The sequence below is a fragment of the Bidens hawaiensis genome, unplaced genomic scaffold (assembly GCF_021521415.1).
Source record: "Bidens hawaiensis isolate Kalapana, Puna unplaced genomic scaffold, B.hawaiensis_p1.1 tig00016458_1, whole genome shotgun sequence".
Taxonomy (NCBI): Eukaryota; Viridiplantae; Streptophyta; class Magnoliopsida; order Asterales; family Asteraceae; genus Bidens; species Bidens hawaiensis.
This window is the reverse complement of record NW_027492507.1, coordinates 446706-474442: the sequence shown is the minus strand read 5'-3', so window position 1 is coordinate 474442 and position 27737 is coordinate 446706. Positions and strand designations below refer to the sequence as shown.

Below are 27737 nucleotides of genomic sequence, written 5' to 3'. Positions count from 1 at the left end.
TGCTTGTACACCTGCTTCATCAGCCAGATTGAACCAAAGAACTATCAAATGGCTCTCAAGGTTAGCTCGTGGGTCGAAGCCATGCAAGAAGAGTTAGCTTAGTTCGAGAAGATGGAAGTATGGAAATTAGTTGCAAAACCAAAAGATGTACATGCTATTGGAACAAAGTGGGTCTTTAAGTGTAAGAGAGATGAGAAAGGGATAATCATAAGGAACAAGGCGAGGCTGGTAGTAAAAGGGTTTAATCAGCAAGAAGGAATCGACTACAATGAAGTGTTTGCTCCTGTGGCAAGATTGGAGGCAATCCGACTATTTTTGGCATTTGCTGCACACAATCAGATGAAGGTGTTCCAGTTAGATGTAAAAAGTGCCTTTCTGAATGGTAAAGTCGATGAGGTAGTGTACGTTGAACAGCCTCCGGGTTTCCCTGACCCTGATTTTCCTGATCATGTGTACAAGCTGAGTAAAGCGCTATATGGTCTACATCAGGCCCCTCGTGCCTAGTACTCAACCTTGTCTGATTATCTATTTGAAAATGGGTTCGAAAGAGGAAAGATCGACAGCACGCTGTTTGTCAAGAGAAAAGGGCGAGATTTTCTACTAGTTCAAGTCTACGTGGACGACATCATATTTGCTACATCAAAAGTCGTCATGTGTCAGGAGTTTGAAGAAGTCATGAAAAAGAGGTTTGAAATGAGTGCAATGGGTGAATTAACTTTCTTTTTAGGATTGCATGTTGATTAGAAGAAACATGAGATGTTCATCCATCAAACTAAATATGTCCAAGACGTTCTCAAACGCTTCAAGATGGAGGACAGCACTCCATTTGATACTCCAGTTTGCGTCAATCACAAACTGGGTGCAGATTCTGACAGTGATGAAGACGTGGACCCCACCCAATATCGAGCAATCATAGGTTCTTTAATGTATTTAACTGCGTCTAGACCTGATATTATGTTTGCAGTCTGTCTCTGTGCTCGATTTCAGGCATGCCCAAATGAATCTCACATGAAGGGAGTGAAGAGAATACTGCGGTATCTCAAAGGCAAGCCTAAGCTGGGATTGTGGTACACGAAAGGGGGAGACTTGGATTTGGTCGCTTACACAGATTCTGACTATGGAGGTTGCAATCAGAACAGGAAGTCGACAACCGGTGGATGTCAGTTTCTGGGAGGAAGATTGGTTTCGTGGCGGTGCAAGAAGCAGACCTCTGTAGCCATTTCCACCTGCGAAGCAGAGTACATGGCAGCATCGAACTGCTGCTCCCAGGTTCTTTGGATACAACAGCAATTGCGCGATTACGGTCTGAATTTCACTCAAACTCCTATTTGCATTGATAACACTGCTGCAATCTCAGTAACTAACAATCCCGTCAAACACAGCAAAACCAAACACATTGACATTCGTCATCATTTTATACGGGATTGTGCTGAGAAGAAATTAATTGTGCTAGAAAAGGTTGATTCGTTAGATAATTTCGCCGATCTTTTTACTAAAGCGTTTGACCGAACTTGTTTTCAAAATCTTGTTGAGTTTAATGGGATAATCAATCTCGAGTAACCGTGTTTCTCGTTTCTACTGAGTAAAAAAAAACCATCACTATCGCTTAGAATTATGTCGGTTGCTTCAGTTTGAAGGACACATCTTCGGATATGTTTGGTCCTTACTTCTACTAGTAGATTATGAGGATAGCCATTAACCAGATGACTGAAAGTGACCGGGGCGGTTTATGATGTGTTTTTATTCTTTTGCTGAAAAGTAGTCGTTCATACTTAGTTAAAAGGACGCATATTCGTATGTGGTCGGTCCAGCTGATCCATTGGATCTTCAGGATAACCGTTTACCTGATGACTTTGACTTGATCGGGGCGATAGAATTTAAATTTTTTTTAGGGAGATGATATAATTTTTCAAGTCTATAACTTCGTAAGAAGTTTCAATACAATGTTTCTAAGAAAATTGATCCAACCTTGGAAAGTGATACACAAACTAATTCTGTGTGCTTAACTAGTGAAGTTATTAGGCCTAAAAGACTCTAGAACAGTCATTGTATGTTATGGTAGCTTTTTATGGTGCGTAAAAGTAGAAGTGATACTAACTAAATCTTCTCGATTTAAAGAGAAGACTCATTCAGAGTTGTGTATGTCTCCATATACATCTTTCCGAATGATAGGCAGAAAAGCGATTACCCAGTCATACACGAGCCCGTGAGTGTTCTGATTTCCGAGAAGATAGTGTGTCAAGTTCCTGCAGTGATCCAGATTCGGGACTTGCAGTCGTCTACTGTTTGAAGCAGGGTTAATCTTTATTAAAAAAAATGATGATGATGTTAAGCCTTCTGAAGCCTATTATGTTATACTTCTCAATCAAGAGGCAAGAAAGAGAACGGGAAGAAGACTCTTAAGATCAAGATGTACTTACTGTTTAATCAGACACTACGGGTCGAGGTCAACTCGGCATGTACTTACTGTTTAATCAGATACTACGGGTCGAGGTCAACTCGGGGTGACGTGGGGAAAGCCGAATACGCTTTGAGAATAGATAGGAGGCATCACAATCTCTGAGGTGATGTCCATCTAAATTTTGAGCTTAATTGAACCTAATCCGTATCACAGAAGCGATGAAAACCATACTAAGTTGTATACCTGCTTACAACCTGTTTCTTTATGTCATAATACCGCTGAACATGGATCTATGTGACAGCCCCTTAATCAGTATGATTCCTGTTCGGATCTTTTCTAGAACATGCTGGTACCCGTCAAGACTGAAATTTGATCCCGTTTATTTATTTACCAAAAAAAATAAAAAAAATTATTAATTAAAGTTGCGTATTTTGATTTATGGTTTAAAACTTGGTTACTTGGTTCTTTGATCGTAAAGTTTAAATGTTTAACGAAGAATTTTAAAAGAAAGTTGAACTTTGTTCTAATGTATAAGGGCCTGTTTTGTAAGTTTAATACTAAGCGAAGTTGTGCTTAGGCGAAGTTGTTAAGAGGCGAAGTTAAGGGTAAGTGAAGTTAACCTTAACTTCGCCTGTGCATATTCAAACCTATATAAAGGTCAACTTGGTCAAACTGTTTACATACTTTCACAAACCCCGGCGAACTTATCACTTTAACCCTCGGCGAAGTTACCTCTCGAATCAAACATTGTTATTTTCTCAAATTCAATCCGTGTCAAAGGTGTGTAGGGTCGGGATGACTTATAATTCGTGTCAATGATGTTAATCAGATGTCGTTTCGGTCCGATTTGTGATCTCGTTCATGCAAACCTTTAAACACCCGCTAACCAAACTCTTTCTAAGTGTTCGTAACTAGTTTGATCGTCTAAATCTCTAAAGTATCATCCTTTTATGTTGTTAATCACAAAGTTTCCTTTAAAAACTCTGATTAGTCGTCTGTTTGATGCCGCTTCATATTCAGGCGAAGTTATCTTTAGGCGAAGTTGTTCTTAACTTCGCCTTAGGCATAACTTCGTCTGCTCCTTTGATTGGTTAATTAATCAGAGGCGAAGTTGTTAAGGGTTAGGCGAAGTTATCCCCAACTTCGCCTAATACTTAACTTCGCCTACTGTTTTAAGCGATGTTATTTTAAAGGCGAAGTTGTACTCAACTTCGCCCTTTGTCTAACTTCGCCTGCTCACTAGAAGTTATCTTAACTTCACTCATGGTAATAGGCGAAGTTATGATTTGCTTTACGATTTTCTAACTTAGACCGTTTGTTGTGCAGATATGGCAGCTGTAGCAGGAGCTGGTGGTGCTGATTGTGACGAAGGTGATGATAACAACCGTCAATTCTTTCCGGGTCACAATATGTACATCACGTTGGATCCAGATGCTAGCAGTGTTGATGATTATCGCGAGATCATCTCTTTCCTTATTCGCTCGCGTATCTTCCATGCTATTACTACAACTCTGCCCATTTCTCTGCCGAACATTGAAGACTTCTGGAAAACGGTAGAATATGATTGTAGAGTTGAGCCCCCAGTCATGCGCGCCACAGTTAACAATCAGGAGGTGCAGTTCTCATCTGAGCAGATAAGGGTCGCCTTGCAGTTCGGGAATGAAACTAGAGATGATCCTACAGACTTTACTGCTCCATTCAGAGATGGTGCATTTTTACGAATGGGCTATTCCGGTCCATTGGGTGACACTTAGAGGCGTAAGGGATTTTTGTTGGATCAATGGCGTTTTCTCATGCATGTGATAATCGTGTGCATGTCGGGTCGTAAGGCTGGTACGGACGGTATGGGTGCGACGATGCAATCGGCAATGACAGCACTGTCTTACAACAAGCCTTACAGCTTCAGTCAGATGGTGTTTTATGAAATAGACCGTCAGAGACGTGCGGTAGCTCGTGAAAGATTCTTAATGTATCCAAGATTCTTACAAATGATCTTGAATCATGTGGCTCCTTCGCTACCTCAGCGCCGTCCCATTCGATATGTAGAGAGTGTCAGCAAGAGGATATTCGCACAATGCAGATCGTCGAGTGCTTGAAGTAAACCAGAGCTTCGTCCACAACATACTCCGCTATTTGGTTATTTGATAAACCCAGCGTATGTTGCTCCTCGTGGAGACGAGTTTCGGGATCCGGCACCGCAACAGGCAGTTGTTTCTCAACCACCACCTGTGGTACAGCAAGCATTGCCTGCTGCTCCTGTTGTGGCACCGGAGGAACAGGTAGACCTTGAAGCTGCTTTTGGTGGCTAAGGGTTCTTTGATATGGAGCGAGTTGATCCTGAGGCAGAGATTCAGGTCTCAGTAGCAGAGGTTTCTGGTGTTGATGTGTCGTTGGTAGCTACGTCTGTAGCTGATTCTGAAAGAACCGACTCTGACTCCTCAGCTGATAATATTGCTGAAGCAAGACAGATTCTGGTCGCCCAAGAAAGAATTCATGGAAAAAGAAAGAAAGACACAGATGACAGTGAATCGGACTTTGAGGAGGAGTTAGATCGGTTGATTCGTCGATCGAAAAGGGTTAGAACGGATGAAGGCTCGGGAGCTGGTGAAAGCTCGAGGGTGGTTCGTTTCTCTCCACCCGCCTTATCTGGTATGACTATGGTCCCTGCATCGATGACTGTGACAGGACCGATCACCTCGGGTGTTCCCGTGATATCTACACCTTCTTCCTTTGGCATTCCACCCACTACTTTTCAGTTTGCGGCTCCAGAAATTGTTTCATTGCCACCTCCTACTCTTACTCCATCGGAGGTTGTGGCAAGATTTGTTGAGTCGACTTTGGTTGCCACCGCGGGTTTATCTGTTACAATACCACCTGCGGTTACTTTTCAGCCTGTTTCTGATGTCCCGGCTACCTTGGGAATCCCTCCACCGTATGCTCAAGACATTTCTCATATGAGATTTGATTTTGATGCAACTTTATCTGACTCAGACAGGATAGCAGCTCTTGAAAAGGTCGTGGCAGAACAATCAAGAATCAACTTGATCCAGACTCACGCTATTCAGCGCCTTGTTGCAGAAAATCAGATTCAGTCGTCCCTCCTGGTTGAGCACGGTAAACTTTTTGATGCTTTAAAACAGTTCTTAGCATCTCAGGGGGAGACGAGCTGCAAGGGCGATGAGTTGAGGACGAAGAAGAGTAATGATAGAGACGATGATCCCAATGCATCGAAAGGTGCAGGTGGTGAGTTGCCAAGAACTGAACAAACTCTTGGGACTTCCACATATCAGGAGGAGTCAGCTGGTGCAGCAGGTGGATTAGGGGGTGATGATGTGGTGGTAGTGGATGATGAGGAGATGTTGGATGAAGATATTGTAGGTGACGACGATGTGTTACCGGTTGAAGAGATTGAGAAGATAGGAGCCGAGATTGTGATTGACAGTGAGATTGAAGAGGGAGAGATTGTGGAGGATAATGTATAACATGATATTCCAGATGTTGATAAGTCAAATGTGGGTAGTGATGAGACTGAATGGGAAGAGCAGTCGAGATGGAAAGAAGGCTACGCTCAATGGTTCGTAAAGACAAAGAAGCCAGCGGTTCCAACTATGTTTAAAAAGAGTTATAATATCAAAGGGTATGCTGAATCGAAGAAGGGGATTATATGCTGGTTATATGATGAGTAGTTGAGGCTATTTGTAATTAAACGCTTTGATGGGATTCAGTACTTTAAGAGGTTGTTGAGATCGTTGAATACCTTACCTGAATGTGAGGTGAAGGATTTGGCCAAGTTGGGGTTGATAAACATGAGTGATGATAATATGGCTAGGATTATTGGGAAGATCGTGTGGAAAGAAAGTATAAAAGAGAAAAAGTTCGAGTTGTTAAAGCCGCAGAAAGGGAAGCTTGTTGAAGATAAAGACAGAGGAAGGAGAGCTGATGGCAAACCTTGGATGGTAATGAAGTATAAGCCTATCCGGTGTTTAAAAGAAGTGCCGATGAAACAAATGCCCAAGGATGTCTTAAAGAATCTGAAATGGTGGTATGTCGATAGTCAAACAGCTGAAGCGGTTATGGAGGATGAAGATGAACAAGAGGTGCTGAGAGTGTATGATCCTATGCACTTGGTAAATTTGTCTCAAGCTGACTTGCAGGTGCTAGACGAGAAAAAGATATTCTATATTCCTGCATGGAAAGATGAAGCCAAGAAATATCAGAGAGTAGTTTCCGTTTGTGTCAGAGAAGGCGTTCATGCTTGAAGACGAGTGACTCGAGATTTTTGGGATTACAAGACAAGTGATAGAAGATAGAGATATGAAGCTACTGCCAAGGGGGAGTCTGTTGGTGCATTATGTCAGTAGTTCAGTATCTAGTGTCTGTAATCGTGTTAGTTGGTTTTGTTTTGATTTGTATAGGTTGTCTCACAAGTTCGCCTAATATAAGCGAACTTGTGGACAAGCGAAGTTATTGACAACTTCGCCTAGTCTGTTAGGCGAAGTTGTCGAAGGCTTTATAAGCCTTGGCTACGGCTGGTTTTAAGGATAGATTTCCAGAACGTGTAATTGTGACTGAACATCACGTGTTGAAAGGTTGCAATACAACGTGTCTTTTGGGTATTGTAACGTGTGTTCGTGTTCGGTATTAACATAGTTTACATCCTACGCTCGTATCGTCTTACGTAGGGATTCCGCACCTACGTAGTACGAGATACTTCCGTGTAGATCCGGCTGGGAACCTACAGTTATACAATTATAATAATTAACATATCTACATATTGGTAAACTATAATAACTTTTGATGGATGATGTGTAGTGGTTATTATTAAAAAATATCACAAGTGCAATTTTATTAATGATATTATAATAACAAATATGACTTGTTAATATATTATGTTTATCTTCAAAATGTTATATGATAGTAGAATGTGTGAATTGTTAGTTGGTATTCTCAATAGGTTGCAAGAATATAACTTGTTTACATGATGATATGTTGTAATGTTGAGAATAACATGATTTTAATTTTACGTTATATGTATTTTATAGATTATTTATTGTAGCGTATCGAATAAAGAAATGAAGAACTAGTGTTTTATAATCAATCTCGTGGATGATTATATACATATTTTTTTATAGTGAAAGATCCACCAGTTTATTGAAATAATTTAATGTAAAGAAATGGTACCCCATATGTCACACTCCCTAAAGCTCATTATAAACTTACATAAAGTTGAATAATCCCGAAAAGCTAAATGAGCATTACTCCGTCACAATTACTTGTTAATTGATATTATGTGATGAGAAAAATATTTATGAGCAAAGATTGAATAAAACAATTTCCATTTGTCACACCTTACTTATGCTCCTAAAGAGACAACATATTACAGGGTTTGAAAATTACAATGAAAGTTGTGTGGTTCTAATCCACTCTTAAAGTGAATGTGATGATATAATCAAGGTAAAGGATGTTATCGTGTATTTAACTAAGGAAATTATAATGATGTCACCATTCCTTGAAGTGAATGTGATGACATAATGATCGTTATAAAAGTCATGATCATGGTTAATGAGGAAATTGTAATGACTCTTGCGTTAACAATGAGATCAATCATGTTGATATTAAAAGTGACCACAAGAAGTGGCAAGGGAATGATTATATGAGAATACAATACGTAAAACATGTTTGAAACATGAATGTTTAAAATGATAATACATTATTCTCTCATTTTATGTCGTGTATTAAACAAACACGAGTGAAACTAAAACATGTATGATCATAAACCGGAAATTTATGGATCATGATTGGTAAATATATTGGCTTGACCGGCTAGACCATTCCGAGTCATTGATGATGTGAAAATATTGAAGAACCAGAAAATTCTTCATGATAATTAAACATACAAAGTGTGCTCTCAATGGGAAGTTAATTATTAACCAACTAAGTTGGGTGTAAATTTCTAATATACTATGAAAATGACAAAAGGGTATGTATATCCTGACATGATATCATTTAGTGTTTTTAAAATCGATGCATCGTCTAAATGGTTATCAAATTCGCAACCTGAAGTTTGCGTGACTTGTGACTTAGCTGATTGCGAGCACATTATTCTAGACTATTTTGATAAATGTAATGATTATTGGAATACATGTTAAACTACATGTGACGAATTTTGTTAAAAAAAGGGTTGCTTTTGTCGATGACGATGATCAAACGTCTATGATTGATTGCAAAACCAATAATCATGAGAGCAAGAGTTCATATTTGTATGTTGCAGCATATGTTTTTATGTGACGTATTATTAAATCACATATGGCCAATAAGTTATAATTCTTCATCCCCATTACAATTGGTTTTTGGTCAGGAACCAAATATTTCCCATTTATAGTTTTTAAAAGTGCCTAACACATTGCAATTACTCCACCATAGTGCACAAATATGAGACATCAAGGAATGTTGGGAACATATATTGGATATGGAAAAGTATTGATAATTACGTATTTAGAGTCATTAACGTGAGATTCGTTTACGACTCAATATTGATTTTTTACTTAAACAAATTATTCCAACGAGGGGGAAATAAGAAGCAGTTGAAAAATTAAAAGGTTGTAATAAATTATCATTATACTGATCCTCAGGTTAAAAAGTGTAAACAAGAAGTTAAAAAGATAATTCATTTACAAGAATTAGCGAATTAACTACCAGATGCATTCACTGGCCTAAATAGAGTGACTAGCTAAGTCACATATAACAACTGCTAGTGCTCCAGTTAATGTTATTGAAAGGAAAATAATACATTGGTGATGAGTCTATGGCACGCCTTAAGCGTGATAGATTATTCGATTCAAAGAATAAAAATCCTCTAAAAATGGAGCAAGTAATGAAAATGGTCAAGTCGAGGTATAATGAAATATTCTCTTTAAGAGACGATAGACATGATGGTTCCAGAAGAACCTCAGGTACCTGAAAATAAAAGAGATCTCAACAAACTATATCATATCTAGATATATATGGAATCGAAAAAAATCGACGTCGTTGATAATTTTGTATAGCGCTTGAAATAATGAAAACGTTGAGGATCAAGAACTAAGTTCTGCTGATAAATGAGATATTAAAATGATTGGCCAAAATGAACAGATGCGAATGATGCGGAACCGAATTCTCTCACGAATCTGTTAGTTTTTGGACAAGTGGTCCATACAACTAATTTTTGTAATATATATTAGATATAAAAGAGTCTTTTATGCGAAAGCGTGATAAGAAAAATAAAATTATGCAAGGTAAGGCATTATTAATGGCACAACGATGAAGAGATATATATTCTCTAGTGGTGGATGCAACACAATTTAATCTGGTAATACAAGAGAGAAATGAAATGCATATGATAAATATTATGATAATGAAATTTATTCTTGAAGGATTTAAATTACCAAAATCATATATAATAAGTTCTCGAAAACGATATAATTGTATTATATAAATTTGGATCCGAGTACATATTATTCTTATATACATTGATGGATGGAATATATATAGAACTCCTGGTGAGTTTCCTAACACGATTGATTGGTTAAAAATAGACATCTTAATGATGTAATTATTGTGCGTTAATAAGAATATGGTGATATTGAATAAATTATGACAAGAATGGTACAATATGGAATGATATTAAAATACTTGTTGATGACATCTTTAAATATGACACAGTAAATAATATGCTAACCAGATGAAGCTTATGTCATGTGCCAAACTCTTGAAGAGTAAATTTGTATACATGATTGGTTAACATGGAAGGAAGTCCATGATGGATTGCAAAACCTTTTGAGTCATATATTATATACATGATTGGTTAACATAGAAGGAAGTTCATGACAAATTATACGTGTAGGAAGCATTTAAGCTAAAATCTCAAGAAATATATTATATGAAATTAGCAAGTTCTATACGTGAACTATAAAAGCCGAGTCAGAAATGATATAATCAACTCGGTGACTATCTCTTGAAAAAGAGATATGAATATGATATATTTGATTCATGTATGGAATATTTTAATATTAAATCAATAATATAATGTTGATGATTGCATTGTACCTTATAAAGAGACGGTATGCGTGTAGAACATTTCTATAATGATATTTTTATAAATCAAACTTCATATATAAAATGTTGAAGCATTTTAATATGAATGAAGTACTATAGTTTATTGCAATTGGTGCAATATTTATATATTATTTATTTATATTTATTGATAAGATATAACTTGTTTCAAGTGAAGAGGCTTCAAAATTAGCTAAACATAAATATTTTGATACATTCAAGGTATGAAATATATGAGTGGTTTGGTTAGTTATGTTGATGCAGGGAATGCAATATAGCAAATGGTACTTATTTACAAGATAAGGCACTACAAGTCACTTATTTACAAGATGATATACTATTAGTCATATACGAAGATTTCTAAGTGTAAACTACAAGATCAAGCGGCGGATTGTTAACTATAAAAGTCTCAAACAAACTTTCCAAGAAGATCAAAACTCATAACTTTCGGATGTATAAATGAGGGGGAGTATCCAAATAAGGAAGTGTACATTATAAGATCAAGCGGTGGACTGTTAGTTACAAAAGTCTCAAAAAACTTTCCCAGAAGATTGGAACCCGTCACTTAAAGGATGTATAAATGAGGGGGGTATTATACGCGTTGCCCTCTTTTTCCCTTAGTTATGGTTTTGTCCCAATGGGTTTTCCTAGCAAGGTTTTTAATAAGGCAACATTACCAAGCGTATTCTATTATGTGGATAGTCAAGGGGGAGTGTTATGAACCATTATTTATTAGTGTGACTCTCCACACGCTTAAACATCATCTATTCATTATCCATGTATTAATGTAAAAGTCCTTATAAATAAAGACATCTTGTATTTAGTTATAGATATCAATAAGAATTAATCTTCTTTCTCTTTATCATCTCTATATATGTATGAATCTTGTTAACAGGTAGTTGTTTCACAATAATAATAATAATAATAATAATAATAACAACAACAAGAAAAAAAGAAAGTAAGAAATAATGTCCATAATATCATCATCATCATCATCATCATCATCTTTGTGTTTATGGTCTCCGACGCATATCAATTGAATTGAATTGAAAGCCCTAATTAAGTAGACTAGTATGAAGCATCATCTCTTCGAACGATGTCCGCTGATGATCAACTCCAAAACGCCTGCTGTTAAGTGGTTCAAACAATGGTAAGTAACAGTAACACATACACTCATTTATTATTATTATTATTATTATTATTTCCAGTTTATAACCCCCAATTCAATTCATAAACTTACTTACTTACTAAATTCTATATCTTCTGCTTATTTGTTCGTGTTTGTTCGTTTAGTTAAATGAATCACACACTTCATCAATGTTATGTTTGTACTTTCATTTATTTCCAGCCTTGACATTATTATTATTAACTTATGTATATATATTACTATTATTATTATTATTATTCACCCAGGGTACCCCAGGATGTTGTAGCTACAGGTGGAAAATGCTTCCTTTTCAAATGGGTCACAGGTACATTAGCTAGCACAACCATCACTTAAACAAATGACAATAAAAAAAATTTGGATCGCTTAAGTTGCTGTCTCGACAAGTTTAACAAACTTGTGTTTTGTTGTTTGTGCAATTAAAATCTCAAATGAAGGCGATGCAAGACAAGACGGAAAATCCAGTGACAGTAGTAGAACCTCAACCCGAACCAACTACTGAAGTTCTCTTCCTGCGGGAAAACGTTTGCCATTACGAAAATTGTGGAAAGGTTGGTCTTTTCTTGAGAATTATGTGGTAGCAGTTATATTGTTGATTTATCCATACGGGTGAGAGAGATTTTGTATGTCCACATGAAGGTTGTGGTAAGGTATTATCATTTGTACATTTGTGATAAAAATGTAAAAAAACAACTCACTTTCATAGTATTATCATTTATTAATTAATAAATATCAGTTTAGATGATTTAATATATTATTGCAGGCTTTCTCGTTAGATTTTAACCTGAGGTCACACATGAAGACTCATTCTCAGGAGAACTATCATATCTGCCCATTTCAAGAATGCGGCAAGAGATATGCTCATGAATATAATAAACTAAAGAATCACATTACGTCTCGCCATGAAAAGGTTATCTTTATATCCACAGTATAAACAAATTGCTCAACATGAATATCGTATTTAGTTTGACCTTTTGACTTTTGAACTTTTAGCAGAATCTGAATAACATGGGTGAATTGCCGCCCAAGTATATCCAAGTCCAACCCGTGGAAAAACCGTCTCCCGGTACCAAGCTGTCGAAGGTGGCTGCAGCTGGCACTTACGCCACAGCGTCGTCGGATAGACCATACGCGTGTCCTTATGAAGGATGTGAAAAGGCTTACATACATGAATACAAACTTAACCTCCATTTAAGAAGAGAGCACCCGGGTCATCTCCCGGAGGAACATCCGAAAAACACCCCACCCCCACGTAACAAGAACAACGCAGATGCTGACATGGACGCTGGTAGTGACCATGATGGTCAGTATGCAGTCAAAAGTGGAAGCAGCAAAAGTCAGAAAGCGAGCCGCCCAAAGCCCAACATAAAGCTTCCATTGGCCAAAGCTGTGAAGCGTAAGGCGCCACCTGCTGTTCCTGCAAAGAAGTAGCCATGGCCGGTGGTGGCTACACCTATGCAAGAGGATGAAGACAGTGAAGAGACTGAAGACGACGACGAAGAGACCGACGAGGATTAATCTGTTTGTATGTTTTTGGTTAGTTTACTGTTATATTTTGTTCATATTTTGTAAATGCTAAATAAGTATATTCTCTCTTTCTTTTCTATAAAAAGTGCTTAAAACTTCCTTTCAATTAACTTCTATATTATTATTCATTTAGGACCTTGACATTGTAGTAGTTGACTGATGTGGCTTCTTATGTCAACATGGCACCTTAATTCACAAGTAAAATAATCAATATTCAACACAGTCATATGATGTTTGATCAAGTTTGCAGATCAGAGTCTGCCACATCATACAAGTCTGATAAGGTGAAAAAATGATCATACGGTATAACTTAGTGGTCACATTAATCATTTTCTTTGTCAGTCAAACACATCTTATGGGCCGTATGATTTGCCCCTCATACGAGCCATATGACCGTTTTTTTTCCTTGTGGACCATATACACTATATGGCACGTGATGCCTTAATTAGTTTATATATATATAAATATATATCCAGATCTTGAATCCACTGTGACAATAATAAAGTCCCAGTCTCTTAAGCCAATTTAATTAAGACGCATTCAAGAAAAAACTAAAATTTACTATGATTCAAGAAACAAGATTCAAAACAAAATGCATAAAGATCAAACTGAAGGGAAAAACTTGTTGAGATTAAAAGGCAAAGAGTAGAACTCTTCACTTCTTGAATCCGTTTTAAACGATCTGTACTTGTCCCACCAATGCATTCCTCTGTCCTTTCTTGCTGCAGTGTCTTTCTGCCTTAATGTTACATCCAGCAACAGAGCCAATAATCCACCCACAAACGCTTCCGAAGAGAACGGTACATTCACCATATCATTCCACTGAACAAACAAACAAACAAACAAACAGAAACGTTAACTTAGCTTAATACTACGACTTTATCATTTGTTCGGTCTCTAAGAAAGAGGATGTGAACTGTTAGTTGTTACCCATCTAGCTTTTGTGTGTACAGGACCATAACCCTTAAGCGCAGTGTGCTCATTGAAGTACTGAGGTATCGATAGTCCCATGAAGATCGAGAATCCAAGAATAAATTTTACTCTGAAACTATTTAGATTACAGAACTGTAGAAACCCGAGTCCCGCTGACCCTGTTATCATCCAACAAAACTCACTCATCAACAGACTGCAACTATAAAAAAAATGTTTATAGTTCATGTATGCATGCATACCCACGTAGGCGAAGAACAGACAATACAAGGCTGCTACAATAGGTGCAGGAATCGACGCAAATACCGCCCCAAATTTTCCAAGAATGGAAAAGAATATCATGAAACCAGCAGAAATCTGCACAACCCTTCTGCTACCGACTCGTGTCAACCCCAGCAAACCAGCGTTTTCCCTGTCACACATTCCACCTTAGAAACAAATCTTGATAACCTATTTATTTTGAAACAATGCATAGCTTACACGGATACAGATGAACCATTTCCTGTCCCAAAGATTCCCGAAAACAGAATGCCAACTCCCTTAAAGAAACAAAATTGAATAGTTATGATCCCGAAAACTATATAAAATCGTAGTATAAAACCACAGGTACCTGCCAACCGATGCCACGGCTAAGAACAGAAGGTGGCATAGGAGTTGCACTTGCATACCTAGCTACTGCAATAAACGCACCAGTAGACTGCCAACCCAATAACAAATAAAAAGGTTAATAAAACATATGAAAACAGTTATCATATGAAATAAGAAGATTAAAAGTTAGTTAAACCTCGACAAGAGCGACCAGCGCTGCAACCATCATAGCAAAAGCTTCTCCAGCATCAAAAGTAGGAGCACCCCATTGAAACGGATAAGGAACACGTATCCTGTACCAAAACTGTTTTTAATAATATTGTAAAGAATGCAAATTGACAGACAACATTTACCAAGGAGCACCGGCTATGATTCCAGCCCGATCAGTTCTACAGCTTAGTTGAGTTGTGTCAGATTTGTTCTTGTAGGCCCCACTAACAGTGAGTAAATGAGCGTATATCCACACAATTACGATAGAGAATAAAACAGAAAAGCGGTCAAATATATGACTTTTCCCCTTCATAAGATTCGGTATGTACTGCAACAAACATTCAATCTCATAGTTTAACATGATACCATCTTTCTTGGAATATATATACTATATGTGGCAAAACGAGGCATAATTTGTCACTCGTAAAATAATATTGTTAAAGATGTTACCTGCGAGAAAATTAGCAGAAACACGATCTGTGGCAGTCCAATTTCAACACATTTCGCAACCTGCAGAAAATCATGCAACTATATTAAAACTAATACTTAAGGCAGCATTCCATATAACATATGTAGATAAGATATATATGTATACCAAGGGAAAACCAAACTCATACAGTCCAAATCCACTCAAAGCCACCAACGGAACTGCAGACAACGGGCTCATGAACCTTGTGATATTACGCCAAAGGCCACTAAAACCGAGCACTATTTGCAGAGTAGATGCAAGAATAAGAGCACCTTGAGTCCCTCTCATAATCCTCTCAAATTTCTACATAATCATCGACATTTGGAAATTAAATTGGATTTAAAATCAAACAGAATCTTATCCATGTAAGTTTTATAAAAGGCTGTGATATCATAAGTATAAGTTGTATAACCACCTCCTTAGGATCCATGATGCCACTATATCGACCCGCTAGTATGATTGAAATCGTTGGAGGCACGAAAGTGTACGATCCCCCTATAACAGCCGGCAACCGTGTCCCAAAAAGCGTTTGTGTTAATGTATTTAAACCAGCAACAAACAGCAGTGTTTGAATCATCTTTGCTTTTTCTTCCTAAGATAATAAACAAAACAAACTAACTCAAAAGTTTATCATTAAAATGATGTGTGTTATTAACTTATTAATATTGTGAAAAAGACTTACATGACCACCACCCATTTGAGGAACAAGAGTTGTGGGAATGAGAACTGTTGTTCCAAGCATTACAATGTAATGTTGGAAGCCTAATAATATTGCCTCAGCTGCAGCAATCAAAATGTTATTTTTAAACGACTTAGTTCTATTATTCAAAAAGGTGTAACTTGTTGTCCGTTTAATGAATGATACTTGTCTAAAAAAATTAAAAAAAAAATAAATAAATAAGACTTACGCCATGGCGGTGGACTGGTGATGCAATAAGAGACATTCGGAAGCTGATCTTTCGCAGGGTGCGGCTGCTGATCGTCTTGTTTCGGTGGCGGTGCGGCTCCTCCTCCAGCCATGCCTTTCTTCCTTGCAACAAATGTTTCACACTAGGAATCTTAACCTGCAAGTAACAACTTAAATGTGTCTACTATTAAATGTGGAAAAACTTAAGGAACTTGATGATCAGTTGATATATAACAAATAATAAAAAGAAAAAGAGTGTGTGAAACAGATTGAAGAAACAAAGAAAAGATGGAATCTTTTATGTATTTATTTATGAATTAAATAGAGGCAGGGTTATACTTTTTTTGTTAAAGTAAAAGCAAATGTTGTTCATCCCCACTGCCAACTTTTATTTACTCATCTCTGCACTTTATACAGTCATGCACAAGTAATCCATTAATATTATCCTGCCTGCTTTAATCATTTTCAACCAATCTTCTTTCAATATAACTGTAATAATATTCTCACCGTGTGTAACAATATTACAATTTACAACATATTATATAATATCATAATGTTATTACAACATAATATATTATATAATAATAATGTTATTACAATACAATATAATAATAACGTTATTATTATTATTATTATTATTAACTAGTAATTATTACAACTCACGCGTTGCGGCGGAGTCGTTAAAAAATACAAACTAGTTAAGTTGACAAAAAGATTAACGTTTTCGAAAATTTATATAAAAAGGTCACGTGTTAAAGCAAGGACGTTGGCAATATCAGAAAGTTTGTGTAAAAAAAAAGCGTGTTGCGGCGGAACTGTTAAAAACAAAAATTAGACGTGAAAACGTTAAATCACGCACGCTTGTTATATCATGTTAATTTGCGATTCAAATATTCGATCATGTTTGAATTAATATAGGGTGTAATAATAGTTGTAATAAGTAATGTTTGTTTTACCCTCAAAGAATTGATTCAGTTTGTATTTAATAAGTGTGTGAAAATTCAAATAAAGTGAAACGTGTTGGTATGAACAAACATCTATATCTATTCTATTTCTATAGGAATAGGATGGACTCGTTTATATTAATAAATTAATAACCAAAGAAAGTAAACTTGAGTCACTTGACTGTAACAATTGATATTTTCTAAGTAATTTATTTCATAAATAGAATTAAATAGCAAAATTTGTTTATATTTTCTATTTTGTCTCACTTTCTGAATATAACACAAACCTCTATAGAAAGTTTGTTAAAATTGCAATGTAAATATAAAATACCAAACATGTTACTTTTTAAAACTAGACTATAAATATAATATTTTTAATAAATCTCACTTCTCATGGCCTAAGCAGTTTTGGGAGTATTAAATAATAAGATTCAAAGCAAAAAAGATATTCATTTATGAGCAGCGCTCTCCTTAGAGACCAAGGATTAATAGTCTTCTCTTTTATGTCTATACCTTACAAATTAAATATTTTGCATGTGCTTTCTTCGTAAGATTTTTCACCGGGTTTTTCAAATGTATTATTAAGCTACATTTAAAATTTTAATAATATATGTCTTATACTTAAATATACACGTTTTAACCTACTTATAACAAAAGTTGAATGCAAATGTGTGTTTAGTGCTTTTTTCTTTTCTTTTTTGACATGTCGGCATATATTATGTTAACGAAGTTGTATTCAAAATCTATAGTAATTTTTTATTTGTTTTCCAAGCTATACGAGTGTCAGTACTGTGACAAACTAAATTGATTTCAACATAACAACATTGGTATTAATATTATTAAACAAGTATTGGTATTCGTTATTGTGATTTTTGCATATGTGTCTAATGTTTTTATCTCGACATTCCTATGAATTTTTTTTTGTTAAAAATATAGTTGTATTCAAAATAAAGTATTTTTTTGTATTATAAGTTATACGAGTGTTCGTACAATATTGGTAACGGTATTAGTATTATTGAAAACCGGTAACGGTGTTCATTTTTATGGTTCTTAATCGATGTGAAGCATGTGTCAATGTCGGTTGTTATCAAGTGATGGTGATATATATTTAATGAAAATTAAGTGATTTAATAAATCCATGAAAGATTTAGTTACTATTAGGAAATCCTAAATTTTCAAAGTTGTGGACTTTGTGATTTTAAATTAAAGTACATTGACTCAAGAACTTTATTCCAAATAAAAAATGGGTTATTTTGGTCATGAGTCATCTTAAAGATTATATGTGGACCGGATAACTAAGATGAGCCGATGGGTTTAGAGTATATCCAATAGGCCTAAAATATCACATGAGCCCAAATCCAATCTGTAATCTCAAAGTTATGACATGGGCCTTGGAAGTTGGAACTTGGAAGCCGAGGTGCATAAAGTCATAAACTAGTGTATGAAAAACCGATTTAAAATAACGTTTTTTTTGAACGGCCAACAAACATAGAATGCCTAGGTATTTTATACGGAGTGACCCGATGGTTAAAGGTCACGCCAGTTGGCCAACCCAGCCGTACGGGGTCGTTAAGCGTCTCAAAGTTATTCCGGGGAAAACCCAACCGCACCAAGGTCTACTGGTGATAAACCCGGATACCCTCATGATCGAATTAAAGATCACAAAATATGTTTCTACTTCCACGTGCGATAAATATATATCAATAATGGTTCATGAGAAAGTGTGAATAAAAAGTTCTTTCTTTTTTCCTAAATGAACCATAAAGTTTGTGTTTTCATCTTCGTAGACAAAATTTTAAATTTAAAAGCTAGAAACGCTAATTATTATGTAAGGAGATTTGCCTCCAATGAAGACGATGCGATATTATGCTCACATCGTTTTCTCTTCTAGTATTTTGCCAGACTTCTAATATATAACTTTTTGAACTACAAATTACTTCTAAATAATTCTATAAGGCTTGCGTCATGTAGCATTTAAAACATCGACCTCTACGTTATACGAAAGGCACCTTACTTGTGATCCCTCAAAAAGCTTATCCCTTGGTGTGTTTGGCTAATAATAAACATATAGGCAATAGTTGTATCGTCGGTTGGTTCAACGTATTAGTGGTCACATCATGAAGAAGCTAGTGCACATTACATAACAACCACCCTCTACATTTCCAACACGTGCCTAGATACAACTCATTCAAAACCAGGCTTTTTTTTTTCTTTTTGTTAATATATTTTCTACTTCATATAAGAAAAAAGGAAAGTTACATGTACCATTATACTAACTTGATCAATTACACATACAACTAACCAGGGGCGAAGCTCAATGGGGACTGGGGGTGGCCCCGGCTACTGCCGTTTTCTCTGTTGGTAGGGTAAATTTCGCGATTTTTCTTGAAAATTTTTATAGGTATTAAGCGCGGTCACCCCGATGTATTTTTCCAAAATTCTACCGGTCACAACTGATTTTTTTTATAAATATAATACCCCATCGTTTGGTTATTTTTTCTAAAATCTCGCATTATTTATAAACAAAAATTACAAAATAGTAGTCGAATAGTAAAATATTTGTTTTTATAAATATTTTAGGTCTTTGCAATTCTTCTTCTAGGTATTCACCCATAGGGATGAGATCGGTACCATACCATACCGATACCAAAATATTCGGTTCAATACCGGTATTGAAGGTAAAATTTGAGATATACCGGTACCGAAAATCAAAACTTTGGTACCTATTCGCTACAGACGATACCAAATCTGTACCGATTTCGGTACCGGTACCGGTACCGATGCTGAATTTGCTAATCCCTACTCACTCTTCCTTTCACATTATCATGAATAAATTAAGTATTTATTGGTTAAAAATTATTTTGTTTTTTTATTATAAGAACAATTGTTTGAATAAATGAAGAAAAATTAGATATATAGATGTTATATTGTTTGATCCGATTATATCATAGCTTTGCTATTGGTGGGATATACTGCGTACGATATGATGATGATGATGATGATGATGATGATTGTTTGATCCGACCCGACCCGAATCACCGGCACGAACCGAATCATCGACCCGAAAATTTTTGAGTCACGGACTTCGGTCACCCTCGTGACTAAGCCCAAGCTTCGCCACTGCACCTAACTCATTCTCGACTGCTTTTTGGTTACGCACGTTACAATCTATCAAACAACTTAGATTTGTTCTAACTTGTTTCAATCAAGCTACTTATGTATAAAATTATAAATATGGTTTATAACAGTTTGAATGTATGAGATTAGGCATAAGCTTGTTTCATTGATTTGTGATTCAAAGCATAACATGTTTGAAACCAAAATCAATTTGTAAATTCAATACATGTCTTCCAATTCATACAGTAAATTTGTGAAAAAAATATAACTATTTAATAAATGGGTATATGATTTTATAGAAAGGTGAACTTTTTGAGGGTTTTTTTTCACGTTTGTTAAGTTGGCAATTTCACTCATAAATTTGACAATTTGAGTTATGCTCTCAAGTTTAACAGTTTGGTCAAACTTAACAAGAATAATAATTATTTTCGATAAAAAAAATGGGGTGTTCCCGTTCCAAGAATATTTGTATTCACACTTTGATATATTTTGTTTCGTCGGACACATTGGCTACCATAGCGAGCGAATCGAACTTATTTAGATATTTTTTTATGTAACTAAAGTATTTATAAAATGCAATATTTAAGTTATAATATTCTTGAATCCACATTAGGAGAATGTGATGATAAATTGTTCTATAATTGATGATGTTCTAGACATTAGACATATAATTGATGATGCACATGTGAGTGAAATCTTTAATATTTATATAATACACTAATAACTAGTCTTAACGTGTTGATGTCAACATAAACATGAGAATACGTGAAGTTGCCATGATCTACGGCCGACAAGACGAACAAATTCCGCATGAATAAATTTACATTTAAAGTACCACATTTGACAAATGTCTACAGTACGTATAAGGTCAACAACATTAACTAGCTCTACAATTTTATTTATTAATATTTATGAACCCACAATACAAGATATCCGATGTGCATATAATGATATGTATGGTATGGCTTCTAGTGTTATTGCCCCACCCCACACTAAGTTGGTAACAAACTAACAAAAAACAAAATTTAATTGCAAACCGTGAAGTATCTTTTGGCTTGTATCAATTGAATAATATTTATATATTAATATTTGATTTTATTTTCTCCTTTTTTCAACACTCATAATATGAGATAATGGAGCTCTAAATATAGAAGGTGAAAAGTGAATCTCTAAATATCATCCCTATTTTAAGTAATAAAGTAAAACAAAATAAAAAAAAAACAGATGAAAATTATCAAATTTTAAATACTAGCTAAATTTTGTTTTTTTATCTTTTAACATCTTGTGAGGCTAGAACCCATTAAAACTCCTAGGGGATACTATAATATATTTTTTTTTTTTTTGAAAATTGACTTTCATAAAAAACAAAGACGCTGAAATCCAAAAACCAAAAACAACAATCACGTTACATCAAATAAACACCATCTTTTCCAATCCACTATCCATATCTTAGATCTATTTTTGTACAAAAAAAAACCCAAAGATTTTATATCCGCAACCATTTCTACCACCTTAGTGTTCTTGCCCGAAAAAATCTTTTCATTCCTAGCCCGCCAAATCCTCCAACAAGTAATGATGACAATTCCATGAATAATCAATCTCTTGTTCCCCGTCGCACCACAAACCTTATGCACTTCCACCAAATCATTGACATGAAAAACAAAAGATCTAGGGATGTTGCACCATGAACCAATCGCATTCCAAAAGGCCATAGAAATGAAACACCCGGTTAACAAGTGCTCGAGCGATTCCTCATTACTCTCACATAAAGCGCAACTATGATCATCACAATGCAAATGACGTCTAGCTAAAGCCTGCTTGGTTGGAAGACTATCCAGAACGGCCCTCCACATAAAAATATTACATTTGTTCGGGACCCAATCGCTCCATTGGAAACCGAAACTCCCAGCATCCACAACGGACCGCACCATCCATCTTTTAATCGCCGAAACCTCGAACTCTTTGCAGCTACCAACCGCCCAAGACCATGAATCATCACGGTCAACCATCACCACCCCTTGAAGGAGATCTTCCAACTCTTGCTTCTCGATCACCTCCTGTTGGGAGCAAGGAGCTCTAAGCCAATCCCACACAATGCGACGAGAAGATCCAGTGACCACCAACCGATCTGCTAACAAGACATTTTTATGTTTTTCTACCGCATATAAGGACGGATACTTGTCCATAATCGGCGCCGAACCCAACCACAAATCCATCCAAAACCGAACTTGGCGACCATTCCCAACTGTGGCCCGGATCACTCTATTAAAACCCACACCATCAACCTTAAATTTGTTCCAAAACATAACACAATTCTTCCAAACCCCGGGAACCCCATTATTAACCGGAGCAAGCCCCCAACAGCGCGAGGACCCGTGAATAGACAACACTACTCTTCTCCACATCGCGTGATGATCATTTAGAAATCTCCCAAGCCATTTAGTAATCAGCGCTTGATTATTAACCTCTAAACGAGCGATACCTAAACCCCCTTCTTTTATAGGTTTGGTGACTACCTCCCAAGCCACCCATGACATCTTCCTCACATCATCCGAACCACCCCATAAGAACCTTCTCATCAAAGCTTCTAAATCATTGGTAACCTTCTTGGGTGCCTTAAAAAGCGAAAAATAATAAGTGGGAAGACTATCTAGCACCGATTTAATAAGGGTTAACCGACCGGCAATAGATAACGAATTAACTTTCCATTTAGATAGCCTCTTCTTGAACTTGGACACAACCGGTTCCCAATTAACCACCCTATTCATGTTAGCGCCAACCATAATCCCTAGATAAGAGAACGGGATTCTACCCGGATTACAACCCATGAAACCAGCTTGGATATCGATCTCACCATCTTCTACACCTACTTCAAATAACACTGATTTTTGGAGATTAATCTTTAGCCCCGAACACAAGTAAAATATGCGAAGAATACGTTTCAAGTTATCAAAATTAAAAGAAGACCACTCTCCCATAATCATAGCATCATCCGCATAAAAAAGATGGGATAAAGTAGGACCTTCATTAGGAAGAGTAATACCATGAAACGCACCTATATCACAGGCTTGTTTCAACATACCTGAAAAAGCCTCCATCAGAATAATAAAAAGAAAAGGCGATAGCGGGTCATCTTGACGAATGCCTTTATGACACCCAAATTCGAATGTAGGAGATCCATTAACAAGAACAGATGATCTGGTCGCCAACAAGATACCACTAATCCAATCGCACCAGACCGAAGGAAAACCCATCTGAGAAATAACCGACAACAAGAACTCCCAATTCACATTATCAAAGGCTTTATCGAAGTCAATCTTGAACATAAAAATTCTTCTCTCCCTCTTCTTAGCCCAGTCAATAACCTCATTAGCCACCAAAGGGCCATCAAGAATATATCTCCCGGATAAGAAAGCCGACTGATGCTCTGAGACAATCTTATTCATAACCGTTTTGAGTCGATTCACTAACACCTTCGACACAGTCTTTAAAATACAACCAATGAGACTTATCGGTCTAAAATCCCCCAAAGAAGACGGATTGTATACCTTAGGAATTAAGGTGATAAAAGACGAACCAACCCCCGAGCAAAAACTTTTAACCCTATGAAAATGAACAAGAATATCCGCAAAATCCTTCTCGAACAACTCCTAAAAAAACCGAATGAACCTAAAATTAAAACCATCCGGCCCAAGAGCTTTGTCACCACCGCCTTCAAAAACCGCCTTCTTGATCTCATGCACGGAAAAATCACTGATCAAAAAATCCGCCTCCACCGAAGACAAGACCGAAAACCCATATCCAATCAACCGAGGCCAATGTGTAATAGATTCTTTAAACTTACCAGCAAAGAAACGCAAAACTTCCTTTTTAATGAGAACCGGGTTTGTTTCCCACGCCCCATTCACTTCCAAACCCGGAAAATAATTTGAAGCTTTACGTTTATTAATAAAACCGTGAAAAAATCGAGAATTTTCGTCTCCATGAATCGCCCAATTACACCGAGCCTTTTGCTTCAAATCCCGGTAATAATGATTATCCAACTCGCCTAGCCGTCTTTTAATTTCGCTTAAAGACCATGTCTCTTCTTCCAACAAATCCCGGACCTCCATGGTTTGGTCCAAATCACGCAACTCTTGCTCCAATAAAACCCTTTCCTCCTTTTCTTTGGCTTTACAATCGATCGCCCATCTAGTGATAGCATCACGCAAAGCTTTAAATTTATACAACAATCTCGCGTCCGGAGAACCATGAAACGAGCCATCAACAAGCGTCTTCTTAACCAACGTCCCAAAATCCTCTCTACCAAGCCATGAATTGAAAAACCTAAACGGTTTGGGACCATAGTTCTTGGAAGAACCAATTTTCAAAACCAACGGACTATGATCCGGCTTATTCCTTTCGAGAGCAATATACTCCGCACACGGCCATTCCATAAAGAAATCCCAATTAACGAAGATTCTGTCAATACGGCTTAATTTATTTCCTGCAACAAAAGTAAAACGCCTCCCTTTCAAGGAGTACTCGTGAAGATTCGAATCATCAATGAAATCGTTAAACTCATTGGCCTCACCCACATTAAACAAAGAATTCCGCCTATCCTCGGCACACCGAACCGAGTTAAAATCTCCTGCCACAATCCACCTCCCATTACCCTCCCCGATCAAATCACGAATTTCCCCCCAAAGTGCTCGTTTAGTAACTAGATTTTGAGGAGAATAAACATTGAGAATATGAAACAAGCTACTCTTTCCTTTCACAGTGCCCGAAACTAGAAGCCAATTATTATTCTTGACCACCCTTTCCATACGAAAGACTTGGGAATCCCAGATCGATAATAACCCACCCGACCTTCCAGACGAAGGAACCCAATCAAAAGAATACTCACCATAACCCCAAAACCGTCCCACATCCACAGAATCCAAGGAAACAAATTGCGACTCTTGTAAAACAATAAAACTAACCTCATGATGGACTCGAAGACCTCGAATCCAATCGGCTTTGCTAGAACTCCCTAACCCACGAATGTTCAGAGAAAAAACATTCATTGAACACCTTGATAGCCTTCGAAAACAAGAACCTCTTTAACATTAGAAACAAAATCTTGCAAATTCTCAACACCTAACGCCTTACTCAACTCAATGGTCTTCTCCAACTCCACCTCAATCGGACCTTGGTGTTGCACCGGATCAATACCTCTACCAATCATCGAGGGCTCCGCAGTCTCTCCCTCGATGTCTCGAACCACCTCCGTATTAGTAGACATCCCTTTGTTAAGATCCGGTGTTAAGAACACTCCTTCACCACCTGTCTCGATACCCCTAGTAACATCCGAAGGCATGTGCATAATACCGATAAACCTATCAAGATCAAACATATCTTTATCCTCCCTTGGTCTCTTCTTAGGACGCTCCCTAGAACCACTACCCCCACTCCGATTATAAAATAAAGACTTCCGTCTGAACTTCTTATGTCCCTTGCCTTTCAACACAGAAACATTAGTACTATCAACGTTACCATTCTCGACCGCCTCCTCATTAGAATGATCATAAGAGTTCGAAAACCCCCCGACCATCACGTTAAAATTATCGTTCACACAACCATCCAACCCATTAACAACATGTTCCCTGACAGAAAACTCATTAGCTTGAGAACATTCGCCCTCTTCACGATGCACATTATGGAACTCATCCTACATGATATTATCATCACACTTATCCTCCTCCGGTAAAACGGAACCATCATCCTCTTCATACTCTACTACACATTCCGGTATCCATTCCCCAACATCTTCATCCACCCACACTTTAAAAATTTTTCCCCTCCAAATAATGTCCACCCGATCCACAATCCGTTTGCACTCTTTACTCAACACACGGATGAGAGCATACGATAAGTTGTTCTCTTCACCTGATAAGGAAGCCGATTGAACCACTTTGCCAAATCTGCTTCCAATCAAATCGAATACCTCGTCTAACATCAACTGAGCCGGAACCCCATGAACTTGGAGCCAGGCGATCCGACCCTCATCCACTCTAGTTCTATCAGACCAAGGTTCTAAAAACTCAAACCTCTGACCATTTGTCTTTGTCATTCAGGAAGGCATCCCTATCCCCACTAACGTAGAATACCAACACCACTGAAAGCCCTCCCAGATACTTAATCTCTAATGATCTCCAACCATGCTTCCGAACCAACTTTTTCAGAGAAGTTAACGTGTGAAGATTCACCACCCTCCCCGTAAGAGCACATCCCTTCCAATGAGAAAACCGTTCCACCGAATCATCCACCTTAATCTCATCTACTTTGTTCCGATTTAACAAAGAATCAACAAAGGAACGCCCATTACCAACTGATGCATAGGGAACCCCATTCCTATCGGATCCTTCGGAACTAGGGTTTGTTTGACCACTAGGTTTTGCATGGCTATTAACAGGAACCGAAGCCGTCTTCCTCCTATTACCAGAGTCGGGTCTATGTAGATTCTCACCATCCACAAACCGAGCAATCGCAATAAACAACTTATACGAACCGATCCATACGTCTGATAACTCATCTCCCAACCGTTTGACATCTTTCACCTCGGAAAACGATACGAAAGCAAACCTCTTGCCCCATTTATCCAGCTTCCTAGCTATATAGGAACCTTCGTAACGACCAAAGCTACCCATAACATCTTTTAAGTCTTGCGAAGAACACTTTGGGGGAAGATTTGAGACAAAAAACTTCGATAAAACCTTGTTATTACCTTGAGCCTGATGACCATTCCGTTTCCCTTTCCGATTACGTGGTTGTTCCCATTCTTCTGAATCCATGCCGCCGTGGATCGTGGTCAAAGCAGCGGGGTGGAGGATCGTCGAAGTGGAGGCAGGGCGGCTGGGTCGGTTGGCGGCGACTGTGGAGGAGAGGGAAGAGTGAAGGTGGAGGAGAGGGTTTTCCGGCGACTGTGGAGTGGTGGTGGCTGTGGAGAGGGGTTTCCGGCGACTGTGGAGGGTTTTCCGGTTTTCCGGCTGGGTCGGATGGCGGCGACTGTGGAGTGGTGGAGGCTGAGGTGTGGTGGAGGAGAGGGAAGAGTGAAGGTGGGAGATTAGGGTTTTCCCCGTAGGGTGGCGGCGGCCGGATCCCCTTAGGGTTTTCCGGTGAGAGGGAATAAGTGAGAAAATAAACTATATATATATATATATATATCCATAATAAATTGAGATGATTTTCCAAATTTGGCATGCAATAACTTCACTTCATGTCTCTTCTAAATTAATCCTTGTACACTTCACCACTCTACATATCTTTTTTTACTTTATAAAAATAACTTACCATATCTCTTAACATCACAATCACTAGTGATATAACTAGTTTCTATAACTATTTTTTACTTGACAATTAAAGCA

General features: G+C 37.2%; 1 protein-coding gene and 1 pseudogene across 2 annotated transcripts; one reads left to right on the top strand and one right to left on the bottom strand.

Annotated features, from left to right (window-relative positions):
* The first annotated feature begins 11565 nt into the window (after positions 1 to 11565).
* LOC143551491 (zinc finger transcription factor YY1-like) lies at positions 11566 to 13294 on the top strand (annotated as a pseudogene). Its single transcript, XR_013138508.1, has 5 exons — positions 11566 to 11642; positions 11906 to 11964; positions 12081 to 12307; positions 12421 to 12567; positions 12654 to 13294. The product of XR_013138508.1 is annotated as a zinc finger transcription factor YY1-like (transcript).
* A 401-nt stretch (positions 13295 to 13695) lies between these two features.
* On the bottom strand, positions 13696 to 16401 carry LOC143551501 (nucleobase-ascorbate transporter 6-like). Its single transcript, XM_077041918.1, has 12 exons — positions 16290 to 16401; positions 16064 to 16161; positions 15797 to 15973; positions 15508 to 15684; positions 15363 to 15422; positions 15056 to 15240; positions 14899 to 14995; positions 14725 to 14811; positions 14595 to 14653; positions 14357 to 14526; positions 14115 to 14275; positions 13696 to 14006 (listed from the first exon to the last, which is right to left on the bottom strand). The coding sequence occupies exons 1-12, from the start codon at positions 16399 to 16401 to the stop codon at positions 13788 to 13790; spliced, it is 1602 nt and encodes a 533-aa protein (XP_076898033.1). The 3' UTR covers positions 13696 to 13787.
* Positions 16402 to 27737: the final 11336 nt, after the last annotated feature.

What these genes read in the sequence shown, in the direction of transcription:
- LOC143551501 (XM_077041918.1), bottom strand. Translation starts at nt 16,401, where the DNA reads ATGGCTGGAGGAGGAGCCGCACCGCCACCGAAACAAGACGATCAGCAG. An exon ending in GCCGTGGCATCGGTTGGCAG is followed by an intron (nt 14,654 to 14,724) that starts GTACCTGTGGTT and finishes TGTTTCTTTAAG; the next exon opens with GGAGTTGGCATTCTGTTTTC. An exon ending in AATGGTTCATCTGTATCCGT is followed by an intron (nt 14,527 to 14,594) that starts GTAAGCTATGCA and finishes AATGTGTGACAG; the next exon opens with GGAAAACGCTGGTTTGCTGG.